We start from the raw sequence: 19247 nt of genomic DNA on the forward strand, positions 1-19247 counted from the left end.
AGTTATGTCTAGGATTACTTACATCAATACTTCGTTTGTTTAGGAATGAGTAGAATACCTTCCATTTCCTGTTCCACTCTGTTTACTTTTATTCTATTGATATTGTCCAGTCTTTTCAATCTCTCTTCCTCTCGTTTCCTCTCAGCTTGCGTTCTTGCCCAAACATCTTGGAAATCCACCTTAGCATGAAGGGAAGCAAAATAAATAATTAATACAAATCAGTTATGGACCAGGCCAGACCCCTCAAAACACTTCAAGGCGGCAGCTCAGACCCTAACTTTGCTAGCTGTTTTAAGCAGTTGGAAAGTGGGTCTTCCAGGAGAGAACCAGCTGGGCAAACCACTTTGTTTAAAACAAAACAGAACTTATTTATAAGATTATTCAATGAAACACAAAGAACAGAAAACAGAATACCGAATAATCTATGCTATCCGAAAACCAACAGACTACACATGAATCTCGATTATCCGGCATTCATAGAACAGTACAGCAATTACAGGGCTTTTGGCCCTCAATGTTGCGCCGACCTTGTATGCGACTCTAAGATCAGCCTAATCTACATACTCTTCATCCATGTGCCTATCCAAGAATTGCTTACATTCCCAAAAGTATCTGACTCTACTACCACTGCTGGCAATGCATTCCACACACCTGTGTAATGAACCAACCTCTGACATCTCCCTTAAACCTTCCTCCAAATGAGGCCCCCACATGATAGCCATTTCTGCCTTGGGAAATAGTCTCTGGCTATCCACTGTATCTATGCCGGTCAACATCTCGTGCACCTCGATCAAGTCACCTTTCATCCTTCTTCTCTCTGATGAGAAAAGCCTTAGCTCCCTTAAACTTTCTTCATAAGACCTGCCCTCCAGTCCAGGCAGCAGCCTGGTACATTTCCTCCACAGCATTCCACATCCTTCCTACAAAGAGGCGATCAGAACTGAACACAATATTCCAAGTGTGATCTAACCAGTGCTCCACAGAGCTGCAGCATAACCTCGCACCTCTTAAACTCAACCCCCTATTAATGAAAGCCAACAGACCATTCGCCTTCTTAACAATCCTATCAACTTGGGTCACAACTTTGAGGGATCTATGGGCATGAACCCCAAGATCCCTCTGTTCCTCCACACTAAGAATCCTGCTTTTAACCATGTAGTCTCCATTCATATTCGAGCGGCCAAAGAGAATCACTTTACACTTTTCCAGGTCGAACTCCATCTGCCACTTATTAGCACTGTTCTACATTCTGTCAATGTCCCGTTGCAACCTATAACAGCCACTCCACAAACCTTCGTGTGATTGGCAACCTTACTAACTCATCCTTCCACTTCTTCATCCAAGTCATTCATAAAAATCACAGAGCAGAGGTCCCAGAACTGATCCCTGTGCGACACCATGGTCCCTTTCAGTGATCTAGCTCCCCTAACTCTCTGTGTAAGAGAATTCCTGACATTCACTACCCTCTGTTTGAAGAAAATAATTCTCTGCTTGTACACCATGACCTATTGATATGAACAAAAGAGGGAACACAGGAGGTCAGGTAAGAGAGACTGGACCTGAACTCAAGGTAGTATTTGACTGAGGATGACATCATGGAGCCTGAGCAAATTACACTTCATGAGATTCGATTTTGACCTCTCCATTGTTTGAGTCATTCACAGCACAAGGGAAGATGATCATCATCGGTGAGCATCAATCATTTCAACTGTGGGATATCACTGCAGGAGATCCTCAGGGTAGCTCCCTCAGCCCAGGCATCTCCAGTCTGTCCTCAGGGAATCCCTGCAGTGTGGAAGCAGGCCATTCAGCCCATTGAGTTCACACCAATGCAAAACAGAGATATTCACTGAAGATCACACAATGTTCAGAACAATTGGTCATCCCTCTGCTCCTAAAGCAGTCTGTGTCCATGTGCAACAAGACCTGGACAATATTCAATAATCGTGCTGTTAAAGTTTGGGCAACATTCATGTAACAGCACTGTATATTTCCACTGTAAAGGGAGGAGTTCACAATCTGGTTTCACAAGAATACGGGGAAGCCATTCAGCCCATCAAAACAACTGGTCAAGAAGAGGGACAGCCCATTTAATCCCTCCTGCCTGTTACACAGGAAGACAAGGAGTCTGTTCATTCCCACACGTCACTGACACAGGATCAGAAAGAGACCATTTCACACCTGGAGTCATTTACAAAAGAACTGGAAGAGGTCATTCAGTTTCTCAAGTCACTAACAGAAACAGGAAGGTGTAGAGATGCTCCAATATAGAATATACAAAAGTACAGTACAGAACCTTTGGCCCACGATGTTGTGCCGAGGTTTAATCCTAATGTAAAATATAATAACTTAACCTACGCACCCCTCAACTCACTGCTTTCCATGTGCATGTCCAGCAGTCGCTTAAAATGTCCCAAATAACTCTGCTTCCACCACCACCACTGGCAACACATGCCAGGCATTCACAACTCTCTGCGTAAAAAACCTATCTCGGATGTCTCCTCTATACCTTTCTCCTAATATCTTAACACTATGACCCCTCGTACCAGTCAATCCTGCCCTGGGGAAAAGTCTCTGGCTATTGACTCTATCTATTCCACTCATTATCTTGTGTATCTCGATCAGGTCTCCTCTCTTCCCCCTTCTCTCCAGATATACAAGTCCAAGCTTATTCAACCTTTCTTCATAAGGCAAGCCCTCCAGTCCAGGCAGCATCCTGGTAAACCTACTTTGCACCCTCCGTATCTTTCCTACAGTAGGGTGACCAGACCTGGACACAATATTCCAAGTGTGGTCTCACCAGGGACTTGTCGAGCTGTAGGAAAACCTCGCGGCTCTTAAACTTGATTCCTCCTGTTAATGAAAGCCAAAACACTTTTTTAACAATCCTATCCACTTGGGTGGCAACTTTGAGGGATCTATGTACTTGCACACCCAGATCCCTCTGTTCCTCCACACTGCCAAGAATCCTGTCTTTAATCCTTTATTCAACATTCGAGTTCGACCTTCCAAACTGCATCACTTCACATTTATCCAGGTTGAACCCAATCTGCCATTTCTCAGCCCAGCTCCGCATCCTGTCTATGTCACGCTGCAGCCTGCAATAGCCCTCGATACTATCGACGGCACCTCCAACCTTTGTGTCATCTGCAAATTTACTAACCCACCCCTCAACCTCCTCATCCAAATCACTTACAAAAACTACAAAGAGCAGAGGCCGAAGAACACAGGCCTGAGGGGCACCATTCAACACTGACCTCCAGGCAGAATACTTTCCATCTACAACCACTCTCTGCCTTCTGTTAGCCAACCAAATCTGCACCCAGATAGCCAAATCTCCCTGTATCCCATACCTCCTGACTTTATGAATGAGCCTACCATGGGAACCTTATCAAATGCCTTGCTGAAGTTCATATACACCACATCCACTGATTGACCTTCGACGACCTGTCTTGCCACCTCCTCAAAGAGGTCAATAAGATTTGTGAGGCAAAACCTGCCTTTAATCACACTATACTTTGCCAAATAGTCATAAATCCTATCCCTCAGAATTCTTCCCAAAGCTTTGCTGACCACAGACCTAAGACTGACTGGTCTGTAATTGCCAGGGATTTCCCTTTTACCCTTCTTGAAAAGAGAAACAACATTCGCCTCCTTCCAATCCTCCAGTACGATTCCTGTGGAGAGTAAGGAGGCAAAGATCCTTGCCAGCTGTTAAGAAACCTCCTTTCTCGCTTCCCGGAGCAGCCTGGGGTAAATCTAGTCTGGCCTTGGGGACTTATCCATCTTAATGTATTCCAAAATTTCCAGCACATCAACTTCATCAATCTTGATCTGGTCATGCCTGTATCCCTCCTCAAAGTTCTCATTCACAACGAAGTCCCTTTCCTTAGTGAAATCCCATCTGCTCAGACTCCACACACAAGTTCCCTCCGCTATCCCTTATCGGTCCTACCTTCTCCCTGATTATGCTCTTATTCCTCACATATGAGTAAAATGCCTTTGGGTTCTCCCTAATCCTCCTTGCAAAGCCTTTCTTGTGCCCCCTCCTGGCTATCCTCAGTCCATTTCTGACTCCTTTCTAGCAAGCCTGTAATCCTCTAAAGCTGTGCTAGATCCTTGCGTCCTCCACCTTACGTAGGCTGCCTTCTTCCTTTTGACGAGAAGTTCCTCTGTTCTCGTCATCCAAGGTTCCTTAATCTTACCCCTTCCATATGAATTTTGGATTATCCGGCAAGATCGCAAGGTTCTGATGCTTGGCTAAACTGTATTATTGGGCATTTGATTATCTGACAAAATAATCCTCACCGATGTAGTTCCAATAATTGAGGTTCCTCTGTATCCCAACTTAATGAAGTTGTACCAAATCCTTGCAACAATCCCTATAAGCACACCATGACACAAAAGGTAAAATCAAAAACAAGTTCTTACAGGATAGAAGTCAGAGAGAAATCACCAGCTGGGACCTGCTTCTGTGGGGCTGGCAGCCTTTCTTCACACTACTGCTTTTTAAAAAAAACAAACTAGAGTAAAGCTGAGCTTAGAGAACTGGCCACTCTCCTTTCATTGTATGTGTTTTTAATCTGAAAGCCTTCTGCCTGAGGCAGTATCTTTTAGGTATTATCAAATTGGCCCTAAAACTCTTCAACCTCCAAACTTTTCAGAGCCTGTGTCATTTACAACCTCTTTGAAAAAAAACAAGACTGCATAACCTTGATAAAGGAACAGCATTGTCACAAATCGGCGCGCTGAACCTAAAAGTAACATTAAAGAATTAAATCCTTCTTAGGTCATATCAAATGCATTAACACACCAAGGCAAGTCTAATACACCAAAGAAATTCACACCTAAAAATTCAACTTGCAGAAAACTCAATTCTTCAGGTTGGGGATACTCAAATCACAGCATTTATTTAAGATGGAGAACAATAGGTTTTTGACTTCAAATTGGGCAGGAAAGTGGATTTGAGGTAGATTAGCCAAATTTTATTTACTGACAGAAAAGTCTTGAAGCATCAAATGATCTATCCCTGCTCCTATTTCTTGTATTTAAATTGTTTTTGGAGACATTTTTAATTTGTTCCTTTTTCCTTGTTTTGTTCCTAATCCAATCTTTCTTTCCCTCTTTAATTTTCTTTCTGCAGCTAGACCGTGAATTCACTTTTCTCACTCACACTTATGTCTTGGTTCAGACACTACTGTACATCAATAATTCTTCAAATCATATTAGTCAAGGACATATAGAATTGTTTGACCTGTTCATACATCTCTCAGACACACTAGTTCAATGACACACTTCCTGCAACTTACTGTGAAATGTATTTTGAAAAGTAAACCAGCAAGAGCAAGTCTAAATAATAGCAGGTGCCCTTCATTTACCAATTATAATAAATTCTGGTCCAATGCAAATGAGTGTTTTGAGTTGAAAAAAGATTGAGCCTTCAGATACTTTGCTTGTAATGTTTGTACTGGGTGATATAGATGATATTTGGCATAAGTGTAGAGAACTCAATTCTAAAATTTGATCATTAAAAGAATGACAAGCTTTGGAATACAGTGAGTGGAAGTGTAAATTCTTAAAGGTTAGCACAATAAACTGGCTGTAAAGTAACATTGACGAGAATGGAGTGATATATCTTGAAATAAGAGTGCACTATGATGGAAAAGCACTAAATGGTGTTCACTAAGAGAGTTTCAAAGTTATGATTCCGGAATCTGCACATACAGGAATGTAGAAAAAAAAATCAACATTATTTTGGATTAAATCAATATTGACACAGTACAAAGCAGCAAGAACGATTTTGAGTAATATATCAGTTTTACCATAATTGAAAGCATTGTGTACATATTTAGATGTCCCATTAAACAAGTTGCATTTAAGCCACAGAATAATGCCAGGAGCTGGAAATTATTGGGGCAACTAGAGATACTGAGACTGTCAACACTGAACCAGAAAGAATTCAGAGATTTAACTCAAAAAAAGTGAATGGGAGAAACTATTTCTCCTGTGTGGAGCCATCATACAACATATTTTTTCTGTGACTAAAACACAGCTGTTGTAGTGCAGTATATACCTTTGGATGATCAAGTTTTATTTTGTGGACTCCACAGGTATTGTGAAGATGCTTGTCCTTGGACAGCATGCAAGGTAATTTCTAATTTACAAAGAAAAATGTTTTTCCTTGTTCTGAAACACAGGAAATATATGAGCATATATAAATAATGTCTGACTAATTTTAATAAAGTTGTATTAAATTAGATATTTAAGGTGATATACGCACTTCAAAATTTGGAAAACATCAGATTAGCAATGCAAACCTCTTTAGCATTTAACTTCTCAAACATCGAAAAGGAAGACAACTCTCCATCACCTTCTCAAGGGCAATTACGAGTGGGCAATAAATGTTGACCCAGCTAGCAATGCCATCATTCTATGGACAAATTTTAAAACTGAAAATGCTTAATAAAAAGACAAAATATACTCACCTTCTTAACTTGCTTTAGAAAATGATAACCCAGAGAAAGTTTCTTGTAAGCTTCTCCATATTTCCCATGCCAATCCTCGACAGATTTAATTGCCATTTCCTTCAATTTTTGAGCTATTTCTTTTGGTGGAGGTAAAGGTTGCTCAAAATTTGATTCCACTGTTAACTCCAAAAATTCCTGAAAGTTTGAAACAAGCAACGTGCGAAAGTGATGTGAACGCACAAATAGCTCATTTGCTATTTGGAAAGCAGACAGGCGGATCTCTGCATGCTCTTGGTTTAATTGTGTCATGATTAAGTGATACACGTGATTGATGTAATCCTCAGATAACCTGTAAAGAGTATATATTTTAATTAATTGTCAATGAATTACAGTATCTTTATTTGTATATGGCACAGTGGTTCAGTGGTTAATATTGCTGCCCCACAGCGCCACGGACCCAGGCTCAATTCCAGTCTCAGGTGACTGCCTGTGTGGAGTTTGCACTTTCTCCCCATGTCTGCATGGGTTTCCTCCAGGTGTTCTGGTTTCCTCCCACTTGTGTGTAGATTAGGTGCACTAGTTAGGGAAAAATGTAGAGTAATAGGGTAGTGAAACAGGCCTGGGTAGGTTACTCTTCGAAGGTTCGGGTCAAATGGCCTATTTCTATGCTGTAGGGATTCCAATTCTAATTCTGATAACCACTCTGAAGTAAAGCATGGGCAATGTTCAGGCTTAGGTTGGTCAGTGCCAGGTAGTAACCATTTCCAAAAAGAGGTAATCTAATCATCTTTTCTGGAACAGTTAATTGAATTACCAATGCTGAATCCTGACTTTCAGCATTCTAGGAGTTATCAGTGACCAGAAATGGCAACTGGACCAGCCATATAAATACCACAGTTTCAAGAGTAGACCAAAAGCCAGAAATTCTGCAGCAAACAACTCACTGCCTGACTCTCAAAGCCTGTCCACTACCTACAATGCACAATTCAGAACTGTGATGGAATACTCCCCACTTAGTCTCCACAGCTCCAGTACTTAAGACTCAATCAGCTCAGAACAGTCCATTTGATCAGAGCCCTTAACTATTCAATCCTTCCGACACTAGCACTGTGCAGTGGCGTGGACCAGTAATAGACTGCACTACAGTAAGTCATGGATGCTTCCTCAAATATACCTTCTAAAGTAATGCATTCATACATTTTAGTAATTTTTGAGAAGATTTGTAGCTCAGGTTGAGGCGCTGGATGTAAGTTTGCTTGCTGAGCTGGAAGATTCATTTTCAGATGTTTCGTCACTAGGAACAGTCACTAGTGAGCTTCCAGTGAAGCACAAGTGTTTTGTCCCACTTTCCATTTATGCGTCTTGGTTTCTTAGGGTGGGTGATATCATTTCCAATTCTTTTTCTCAGAGGATGGTAGATGCGTTGATTGATGGAGCTCCGGTTAGAATGCCATGCTTCTAGGAATTCCCGTGCATGCCTCTGTTGAGCCTGTCCTCGGATGGATGTGTTGTCCCAGTCGAAGTGGTCTCCTTCTTCATCTGCACCGAAGGATACTAGTGAGAGTGGGTCAAGAGTGTGGTGCTGGAAAAGCACAGGTCAGGCAGCATCTGAGGATGAAGGGCTTTTGCCCGAAACATCAATTTTCCTGCTCCTCAGATGCTGCCTGACCTGCTGTTCTTTTCTAGCACCACACTCTTGACTCTAATTATTGGGTATCTGTTCTTCTTGAATATATTTTTAGGTATTTTACTTCTGCTCTTCATAGTTCCTGGGTGCTGCAGTTTGTTGTGGCTCATTGAAATAATGTCCTGTGACAGCTCAGTTTGTGGTTGTTGGGATGATTGCTTCTGTAGTTATGTACTTGGACCGTGTGTGTTGTTTTCCTGTAGACACTGGTTTGAAGTTCCCCATTGACTGTTTGCTCTACTGTGATATCTAGGAATGGGAGTTTGTCGTCATCCTCTTCATCTTTTGTGAATTTTATGCCAGTAAGAATGGCATTGAATGGTGTTGAAGGTTTTCTCTTATTTGTTCTATTTTGTGACGATAAAAGTGTTAACCATGTAGCAGACCCAAAGTTTGGGTTGGATAACTGGGAGGGCTGTTTGTTCGAGTCTCTGCATTACTGCTTCCGCTATGAACCCTGATATTGGTGATCCCATGAGTGTTCCATTGATATGTTTGAGGTCCTGTTATTGAAAGTGAAGTGGCTGGTAAAGCGAACAGTCAATGGGGAACTTCGAACCAGCATCTACAGGAAAACAGCACACACAGTCCAAATACTTAACTACAGAAGCAATCATCCCAACAACCACAAATGGAGCTGTATCAGAACATTATTTCAACGAGCCACCACACACTGCAGCACCCAGGAACTACGAAGAGCAGAAGAAAAATACCTATACAGTGTATCCAAAAAGAATAGATACACAATAAACACAGTCCGCTGATTTTTCAACAACATACCCAAACAAGCAGCCACAGAATCCCAGAAATGACTTCTCAGACCTCGTGGCACCGTGGTAGCCTACAAACCTTTGAACACACTTAAACAGGGCTAATGAACCTAAAAGCCTCTATACAAAGGATCAGCAAAGCGAATGTCATTTACAAAATACTATGCAAGAACTGAAACAAACACTACATTGGACAACCAGGCAGAAAACTAGCCACCAGGAAACATGAACATCAACTAACCTCAAAAAGACATAACCCACTCTCACTAGTATCCTTACATACAGAAGGATACCACTTCAACTGGGACAACACGTCCATCCTAGGATAGACTAAACAGAGACATGCACAGGAATTCCTAGAAGCATGGCTAGGAGCTGGAGCTCTAACTGGAGCTCCATCAATAAACACATCAATTTGGATCCCATCTACTACCCTCTGAGAAAAAGAACCGGAAGTGATATCACCCACCCTTAGAAGCCAAGATGCATCAATATAAAGTGGGACAAACACCAGCGCTTCACTGGAGAATCACTGATGATGTTACCTAGTCTGGTGATGAAACTTCTGAAAACGAACCTTCCAGCTCAACGAGCAAACTTACATCCAATGCCTTCAAACTTGTGATTTCAACCATGTAAGAGAACAAAGATAGGTCAGATGGGAACAACACCATTTGCAAGATCTCCTTCCAGCCACACACCATCCAAACATGCATCTATATTGGTGTTCCTTGGCTGCCAATGGACCAAAATCCTTAAAGTCCCTTCCTAAGAGCACCAGAATTTATCTTCACCAATGACAGCAACAGTTCAAGAAGTTAGCTTACCAAAATCTACTCAAAGGCAATTAAGAACGGTCATCAAATACTGGACTAGTCAGTGATACCCACAACTTAGCCACAAATTAAGTCCTGTCTTAACTCTAATAGATGCCCTTAAAGAAATATGTTAATTACTAACAATACAAGAATAACTTTTGCACAAATCAACTTAGGTTGTCAGCTTCCTTTTAGTCTTAAATATTTCCATTGAATTTTCAAAATAATATATCTTCCAATAGACAATAGCATATTTTTTAAAATTGTCCCTTCACTAAATGCTTTCTGTAATCAACAACTTGTTTCCCACCTGTAACATTTCTCCAACCACCCCCCGCCTATTTGCAATATCCTCCAAATCCAACGGTAAGAAACCACAAATAGTAAGTCTCTCAAGTCAATGTGTTCTTTATCAAGGTACTAATCACTCAAAACCAACTCTTCTCAAGGGTCATGTTATTTGGAAGGAGAAAGTGAGGACTGCAGATGCTGGAGATCAGAGTCAAATATGTGGTGTTGGAAAAGTACAGGCAGTCAGGCAGCACCCGAGGAGCAGGAGAGTCAACATTTCGAGTATAAGCTCTTCTTCAGGAATGTGGGAGGGTCCAATGGTGCTGAGAAATAAATGGGAGGGAGGTAGGGCTGAGGTGAAGGTAGCCAGAAATGAGATAGGTAGATGAAGGTGAGGAGTGGAGGGTGCAGCAGATAGGTGGGAAGGAAGACAGACAGGTAGGACAGTTCAAGAGGGCAGTGCCAAGTCGGAGGATTGGATCTGGGATAAGGTGGGGGGAGGGGAGATGAAGAAACTGGTGAAATTAACATTGATCCCGTGTGGTCGGAGGGTCCCAAGGCAGAAGATGAGGCGTTCTCCTTCCAGGCGTAGGGTGGCTGGAATTTGCAGTGGAGAATGCCCAGAAATTGCATGTCCTTGGTAGAGTGGGAGAGGGAGTTGAAGTGTTCGGCTACAAGGTGGTGGGATTGTTTTGCACGTCCTTGACGGACTGTGACTCCACTGCCCTGTGGCCGAACACTTCAACACGACTCTCTCGCTCTCCAGATGCTGCCTGACAAGCTGTGCTTTTCCAGCATCACTCCTTTTGACTCACCTTATCTGTAAGCTTGACACTGCTTCACTCAGAACTCAGCCACAGTTGAGAAGAGCCAAGGAGAACAGCAGAAACATTTTGGGGGTGTCCTTAAAATATTCCTGAAGAGGTCAAACAATTTATGGGAGACCCTGGTTTGTGACCAATAAAAATGGAGAAGACTCGTTTAGGAAGGCATCAAACACAGAATTCATCAGGAAAATGCAGAGGATAGGTGAGGTTTCAGAGGGACCAGACAAAACTCCAATCTATCTACTTGATCCTTCAAGCATCATCTGGCACACGTGTTGCAAAGCCTGCAGACTGTATTGGGCTTATCAGCTATTTCAGAAATCATGGAGAAAGAGTGGAAATGAGTCATTCTTGATCCCAAGGAACTGTCTAAGTCATGCTTTGTTTGTCTCTCAAAAGGTCATGTGGGGGCACAGCATGCTGGCACAGTGGTTAACACTGCTGCCTCACAACATCAGGGACTCGAATTCAATTCCACCCTTGTGCAACTGTCTGTGTAGAGTTTGCACATTCTTCCCGTGTTTGTGAGAGTTTCCGCCAGGTACTCTGGTTTCCGAGTCCGAAAATGTACAGATTAGATGGATTGGTCATGCTAAACTGCCCATAGTGTCCTGGGATGTGTACGTTAGGTGGATTAGCCATGGGAAATGCAGGGTTACTGGAATCAGGTAGGGGGCTGAGTACTGGGCCAAATGACCTGTTTCCACACTGAATTTTTGAATCTTTAGAATCCCTACAATGAAAGAAAGCACTGGCATCTGCTATTCTGACACAATAAGCCATGGTGGTCTCATTCAACATACATGCAATTCAACAACTCCATACTTGCAGATTTTCTTTAGCTCCTTCATCTTGTCTGGGTTTAACACTTGTTGTCCAGATGTGGTGAGATCCTCAACCAGCTGAGAGAGTTTCTCATGCTGTTGAACTTCCATTTCTGTAATAAAATAAAACACAATAAATCTATAACATGAACATTCTCAATTCATTCACTCCCAAAATTGCCTTCAGAAATTGTTATTGTGCTTTAGTAACATGCATTGTGAACATTATATTGCTCAATGCCAATAGCTTCAATCAAGTCTTCCATAATAAGTACAGAAATAATCATGAATCACGTATGCAGCTTGCACAGGTGACATATGAAAGCTAAGTGATCTCTAATGGATTAGGAGGAGGAAAACATCACCAGAGAATGACTGATTTGGGCCATGCTCCACTTTAAGGTACTGAACCATAATCTGAAATCATAAAAGATCTTTGGCCTATCAAACTGCCAAATGCAGAATCAATGTACAAAGTCTTTCCATCACCAACAATGCTCAAACCAGGAGCATGAAATATTCATTGGTTGTCTAAATAGGCAGAGTTGCCAAAGCACTCAAGAAGCCCAGTACAGATAGTCACTCACACATTCAATAAAGAGTTCAAGAGAAACTCTTTACAATTGTTAGGTTGTGGAACTTGCTAGCACATGGAGTATTACTTGGATAGAATTATTGAAAGCAAATTAAGTAGATAAGTGAGAAAGGAATACTAGGCTGGTGGGAGGAGATAAATAAAGATGGAAGAGTCTCATGGTCCACAAACATCAGTATAGGCTTAGCCTACTTCTATGCTGAAATAGTGTTACAAAGTGAGGCGTAGCAGTTAATTACTGCATGCAAAATCCATTTCTGCCCCTATCAATACATTATGACTGTTGCACACTCAACTTACAGGATAAATCACAGTAAATAATCAAACTTATTTGGACAAAATCTTCCTTCTATGTGACTTTTATCACCAAGAAGGTTCAAAAGCAACAATGTTATGGGAAGACCATCACCTCCAAGTTTCCCTTTAAATCTCACACCATCATGACTTGGACATAGAGAGACATTATTGAATTGAATATCCTTTATTGTCACTTGTACTCCAGTACAGGAGTACAGTGAAAAGTTTTAACAATGGCTGTCGTCAATGCCACCATCTTATGTACAAGTGCCTAGGAGTTTTACAGCACAGAAAGATGGCTTTCAGCCAATCATATCTATGCAGTTCTTAGGCACTGACCTACTGAGTTGGGCTGGTTTGTGATGCAGAGTGATGCCAACAGCAAGGGTTCAATTTGTGTACGAGCTGAGGTTACCATGAAGTTTTCTCCTTCTCAACCTCTCTCCTGACCCGAGACATGGTCGTCATCAGGTTAAACCACCACCAGTCATCCTGCTACCACACCACTCTGCCCCTCTCCCCACCCACCCTCCACCCTTTTATCTGCAGCTCCCCTTACACCTAGCCCCAGTCCTGAAGAAGTGCTTCATTTGAAACATTGACTTCTATACCTCCTCATGCTGCCTAGCTCACTGTATTTCCTGATGAAGGGTTTTTGCCAGAAACGTCGATTTCGCTGCTCGTTGGATGCTCCCTGAACTGCTGTGCTCTTCCAGCACCACTAATCCAGTAGTCACTGTGTTCTTCCAGCCTCTTGCTTATCGCTCTCTGTCGAACATTTGACTTGTCGGCTTACAGCTAAGGTACTTCAAGTAACCATCTAAATATCTCTTAAATTACCAGTTGCAGGTGGTTCCTACCTCCAGAAGCAGTATCTATACTGTGTCACCACTGAAGAATTCTGAAATACTCCGTGCCCCTAAAACACATCGATCACCAGTTCCAATGTGCCACAGTGAGAAACTACAAAGGCTTCCTCTGAAGTTAGACACAGGACACGAGCTTTGCCATCTAATACTTCATCAGAGCAGAGACCATGCCATGTTCTTTGCAGCCTTCAATATTTCATCAATGATGATGAGCATCTCGCCAAGATCATCCCTACTCCTCCACTTCTTACTTTCAAACAACCCTCAAACCTTAAACAGACATTCGTTCACAGCAAACCACCCAGTCTTCAGGACATGGACCACAACATCACACAATGCCATGGAAACCACGAAGACATGTCAGATCATTGACATGAATATGACCATCACATGTGGGAATACACATACACAGTAGATACTCATGTGACTTGACCAATGTCATCTATCTCATACCGTGCAGGCAAGGAATGATGCCCCAAGGCAAGGTATATTGGTGAGACCATGTAGATACTACGACAATGGATGAATGGACACCACGCAACAATCTTCAGACAGGAATGCACCCCCCAAGTTGGGGAACACTTCAGCAGTCAAGGACATTCAACCTCCAATCAAGGCAGACTTCAAGCTACACAATAATGCAGAATCACCGAGCAGAAGCTGATAGGTAAGTTCCATGCCCATGAAGATGTCCTCAACCGTGATCTTCGGTTCATGTCACGCCACATTGTCCCATCATGCTGTTCTATATCTGTTAAATCTTCCTTACTGTCCTGTTTTGACACCGTCACCTTGATATGTTATGATCTCTCTACCTGAGTTTGTACACTTTTGATGACTTATTATTTTCATTCGACTATCAACATGCCATTCATATCTATCATGTTATTCCAGGCTTCACCACCTCATTTTAAAATTTTTTTGTAATTATCTCTCTGCCTCATTTAATCAGATTATAAGACATCTCCCTGCTTCTTATTCGGCTATTGATACTTTACTCACACTGTCTAACACTCGGTCATCTGCAGAAAATTATTATTCAATGATCCACTCGCACCATTTTTATGATTTTTTGTTCTCCCTGCCTGTGATCTCGCTGCCTATGAATTCTGTCTGTATGCTCTTCTTTCTCACTACACCCGGGTAAAAACAATGACTGCAGATACTAGAAACCAAAGTCTAGATTATAGTGGTGCTGGAAAAGCACAGCAGTTCAGGCAGCATCCGAGGAGCAGTAAAATCGGCGTTTCGGGCAAAAGCCCTTCATCAGGAATACAGGCAGAGTGCCTGAAGGAGCAGCGCCCCAAAAGCTTGTGACTTCAAATAAACCTGTTGGACTCTAACCTAGTGTCGTGTGACTTCTGACTTTGTCCACCCAGTAAAACATCAGCACCTCCACATCCTCTAAAACTGTTTCGCATACTCCTTTAAGATGATCTTCAAAAACCTACCTTTTTGAATAAGCTTTAGTCCCTTATCCTATCAGCTCCTTTGGTTCTTCAGTTTCTCCCTTGATGTGAAGTCCCAGAAGTTGTTCATGAAATATAACCAAGCATGCCTTCACATTTTACATTTGGAGCATGCGGGCGATTCGTTTAAATACACAGATCTTTTAAACAATTTGAGCTCAGTAATTTTAAAAGAGATGACTTGTGCGGGATAACTTTGGGGATGCTACGTGTCCAGACAACTGAGGATTCGACTCGGGACATTCTGTCGTATTAAAGGCGCTACAGAAATACAGTCTGAAATTTCAGGACGTATACCAAAGTGAGCGCTCTCTCTCAATAGAGGGATCCAGCATTAACAGTCATGATTTTTTGAAATACACAACCCCCAGGAGAAATAAGTTACTGCTACAGCTTAGTGAACTCTGGAAATACGGACTCACAATCGAGCAGCAACTGACCACAGCCGACGCTCACCGTTGCCGTTGCCGTCACAACCACTTCCGGTCTAGTGATGCTAACTGACAGCAGGGTTGACCAATCACGAACGGGCGTTTCACACTAACCACCAATCGAAATGGGGCGGCAGGTGAGTCTTCCGGTCCAAGTGTTTTGAAGGTCTGGAAGTTTCCAGCGAACCCCCACCCCTCAGCCACGGTTCCCAGATCCGGTCAGTTCTGCGACCCGCCGGCTGATGAGCTTCGCGGTAATAACTGAGGCTTCCGGCGGGATTTAGCTTCAATTTACAGGTCCTGCAGCGCTTGAAAACGGAGTAAGTCAAGTCGCTGCCGCGGATGAAGCTTATTGACGAGCCGCCATTTTGAATATGGGAGGAGGCGGAGCTCCTCTGTTTACGGTCTATGTGGAGAAAGTGAGGACTGCAGAGGCTGGAGGGTCACAGTCAATAAAGGTGTGGCACTGGAAAAGCACAGCAGGTCAGGCAGTATCCGAGGAGCAGGAGAGTCGACATTTCAGGAATTAAGGGCTTATGCGCGAAACTGCTTGCCCTGCTGTGCTGTTCCAGCGCCACTCCTTTAACCATTCTTGAACAGCCTGTAACTTGCCACTTGAATGTTCAGCTTCTAAATCATACGTTTCTCACCCGTCTGGCACCTGCACCTGGGCAAAATATTCAGTCAAAACATAATGTAGAAGCTAATTACTGCAAATGCTGGAATCTATTGAAGACAAAGAAAACCCAGCATTTCCTGTTTTCAACTAATACGTTTTGTTTAGAGTCATAGAGATGTACAGCATGGAAAACAGACCCTTCGATCCAACTCGTCATGCCAACCAAATATCCCAGCCCAATTAGTCCCACCAGCCAGCACCCGGTCCAAATCCTTCCTATTCATATACCCATCCAGATGCCTTTTAACTGCTGCAACTGTAGCAGCCTCCACCACTTCCTCTGGCAGCTCATTCGAAACATGTAACAAAACAGACATCACATTTCTAAATGAGGCAGTGCTGAAGTGTGGCAGAGTCAGTACCAAAGGAGTGCTGCACTGTGAGTGGCTCAACATTAAGGGAGCCCAGCTCCCTCTCAGTGTAATTATTGTGGGAGTACCACCTCTGACATTTCAGGGAAAATAACCTCTGCCTAGTCAGCCTCTCCCTATAGATCAAACCCTCCGAACTTGACAACATCCTTGTCAATCTTTCCTGAACCCTTTCAAGTTTCACAACACCCTTCCTGGTAGGAAGGAGACTAGAGTTGCACATATTATTCCAAAAGTGGCCTAACCGATGTCCTGTACAGCCGCAACTTGACCTCCCAACTCCTATACTCAATGCTGTGACCAATAAAGGCAAGCATGTGAAACACTGAGACAATCCTGCACTGTAATGAGGAAATACTCCATTGTCAGAGGATAAGCACTGAGGGACTGTCAGGGGGCCAATATTAAACAATATACAGCACTGTCAGAGGGTCAATATTAAGGGTATACTACACTGTCAGAAAGTAAAAACAATGACTGCATATGCTGGAAACCAGATTTTGGATTAGTGGTGCTGGAGGAGCACAGCAGTTCAGGCAGTATCCGAGGAGCAGCAAAATCGATGTTTCGGGCAAAAGCCCTTCATCAGGAATAAAGCAGCAGAAGGTCAGAAATGTGAGAAAGTTGAACAATCACAGTCAGTGCTGCACTGTTTGTGACTTAGTACTGTGGGAGTACTGCACTTTCAGAGGGCTAATATTAAGGTACTGCTGCACTTTCAGAGGGTCAGCACTGAAAGAGTTTTGCCCTGTCGAAGCATGAATATTAAGGGAGTGCTGCACTGTCAGAGAGTCATGATGTTGAGGTGCTGGACTTGGGGTACACTTCAGTGGTCAAGGACATCCAGCCTCCGATTTTCAGGTAATCGTCCTTCAAGGCAACGTTCAAGATACACATAGCAGAATCACCAAACAGAAACTGATAGCCAAGTTCCATAACCATGAAGACAGCCTCAACCATGATCTTAGTTTCATGTCGTGCTACATGTAACCGCACCATACTGTTTTGTAAAATCTTCCTTACTGTCCTGTTTTGACACTGTCGCCTTAATAACTTATGATCTCTCTACCTTAATTAGTTTGCACAGTTTTGGATTACTTGTTATGTTGTTTAGACCCTTGGCGTGCAGATGTTATACCAATCATGTTATTCTAACCCTTTGGTTTGTCTGTAGCACCACCTTATTTTTAATTTTTTGTAATTATCTCTCTGCCTCATTTATTCAGATTATAGGACATTCTTTCACTTGCTATTTAGTCATTAACACTCCACTCACCATCTCACTTTTGATCACCTACATAGACTATCAACACTCCACTCACACCATTTGTGTGATCTTTTGATCACCCTGCCTATAAATTCTCTGTTTGTGTGCTTTTCTTCACTTCATCTGATGAAAGAGCAGTGCTCTAAAAGTTTACAGTTTCAAATAAACCTGTTGAACTATAACCTGGTGTCGTGTAACTTCTGACCTTGTCAGAGTCAATACTGAGGATGTGCTACAGTGTCAGAGTGTCAATCATGAGAGAGAGCTGCATTGTCATACTGTCATTACTGTGGGAATGCCACACTTTCAGAGGGACAATACTAAGGATGTGCTACACTGTCAGAGGGTTGATGATAAGTGAGTGCTACCCTGAGAGAAAGAGTGAGAGAGAATGAAAGAGACAAATGTTGGAGGGGGGGGGGAGGAGGAGGTGTCAATATTAAGGCAGTGCTCCACCGTTGGAGGATCAGTAGGCAGGGAGCACAGCTCTGTCAGAGGGTCAGGACTGAGGGACTGCTGCACTCAGAGGGTCAATTGTGTAGGAATACTGCACTGTCAGTGGGTCAGCACTGAGGGAGTTTTGCATTGTTGAAGGGTCAGTACTGAAGGAGTGCTGCATTGAGGATGTGGAGCATATACAGAATCGCTACTGGGGTAGAGCCTGCCTGTTTCAAGAGATCCAACATCATCCCTGTGCCTAAAAAGGCTCATGCAGCATGTCTCAATGACTACCACCCAGTGGCCCCAACCTCAGTGGTCATGAAGTGCTTTGAAAGGCTGGTCATGGCATTATCAACTCCAGCCTCCCCACTACTCTTGACCCACTCCAATTTGCCTATCGGACCAACAGATCCACGTCAGATGCTGTATCACTTGCCCTTCATTCCTCCCTAGAACATCTTGACACCAAGAACAGCTAGGTAAGAATCCTACTCATTGACTACAGTTCAGCCTTCAACAATATTATCCCTTGGAGACTGATTACTAAACTTAGTGATCTCAGACTAAGTCCCACTCTCTGCAACCCACAGGCCACAATCAGTGAAGGTTGGGGACAATATTTCATCCTCACTTACACTCAACACTGGAGCCCCCCCCAGGGGTGCGTACTCAACCCCCTACTGTAATTACTGTATACCCATGACTGCATCGCTAAATACTAGACTAATGCCATTTACAAGTTCGCTGATGACACCACCATAGTTGGTCGAATCTCAGATGGCGATGAAACAGACTGCAAATGGGAGGTGGAAGACCTGAAAAAATGGTGCACTAAGTACAACCTAGCTCTCAATGTCGGCAAAACCAAGGAACTCCTTATTGTTTTGGGGGGGATGTTACTCATGCTTCCCCTACACATTAATAGCACAGAGGTGGAATGAGTGGAGAGTGTCAAGCTCCTGGGAGTGGTCATCCACAACAAGCTTTCTTGGACTCTTCATGTGGACGCATTGGTTACAAAGGCCCAACAACGTCCCTTCTTCCTCAGGCAGCTGGGGAAATTTGGCATGATGACGAGTACCCTTGCCAACTCTTATAAGTGCGCCATCGAGAGCATTCTGTCTGGATGTATCGCTACATGGTT

The 19247-nt window shown here is 43.0% G+C and overlaps 1 protein-coding gene and 1 long non-coding RNA gene across 6 annotated transcripts in view; one reads left to right on the forward strand and one right to left on the reverse strand.

The window, feature by feature from the left end:
• Window positions 1-15518, reverse strand: part of uvssa (UV-stimulated scaffold protein A) — a 114059-nt gene extending 98541 nt beyond the window's left edge. The window contains exons 1-4 of one of the 5 annotated variants that reach the window (XM_072575783.1): window positions 15371-15518; window positions 11686-11797; window positions 6486-6816; window positions 59-179 (exon numbers count right to left, since the gene is read on the reverse strand). In XM_072575783.1, coding sequence (XP_072431884.1) covers window positions 59-179; window positions 6486-6816; window positions 11686-11795 — 562 coding nt within the window. In that variant the 5' untranslated portion in view covers window positions 11796-11797; window positions 15371-15518. Of the gene's footprint in view, window positions 1-58; window positions 180-6485; window positions 6817-10848; window positions 10980-11663; window positions 11798-14896 lie in introns of those variants that run through there. The other 4 variants (XM_072575773.1, XM_072575764.1, XM_072575799.1 and 1 more) reach the window with 4 other exon arrangements.
• An 88-nt stretch (window positions 15519-15606) lies between these two features.
• Window positions 15607-17844, forward strand: LOC140480653 (uncharacterized). The gene is made up of 2 exons (XR_011961365.1): window positions 15607-15665; window positions 17118-17844. It is a non-coding gene; the product is annotated as an uncharacterized lncRNA (long non-coding RNA).
• Window positions 17845-19247: the final 1403 nt, after the last annotated feature.

Source organism: Chiloscyllium punctatum, chromosome 1 (assembly GCF_047496795.1).
Source record: "Chiloscyllium punctatum isolate Juve2018m chromosome 1, sChiPun1.3, whole genome shotgun sequence".
NCBI classification, from domain to species: domain Eukaryota; kingdom Metazoa; phylum Chordata; class Chondrichthyes; order Orectolobiformes; family Hemiscylliidae; genus Chiloscyllium; species Chiloscyllium punctatum.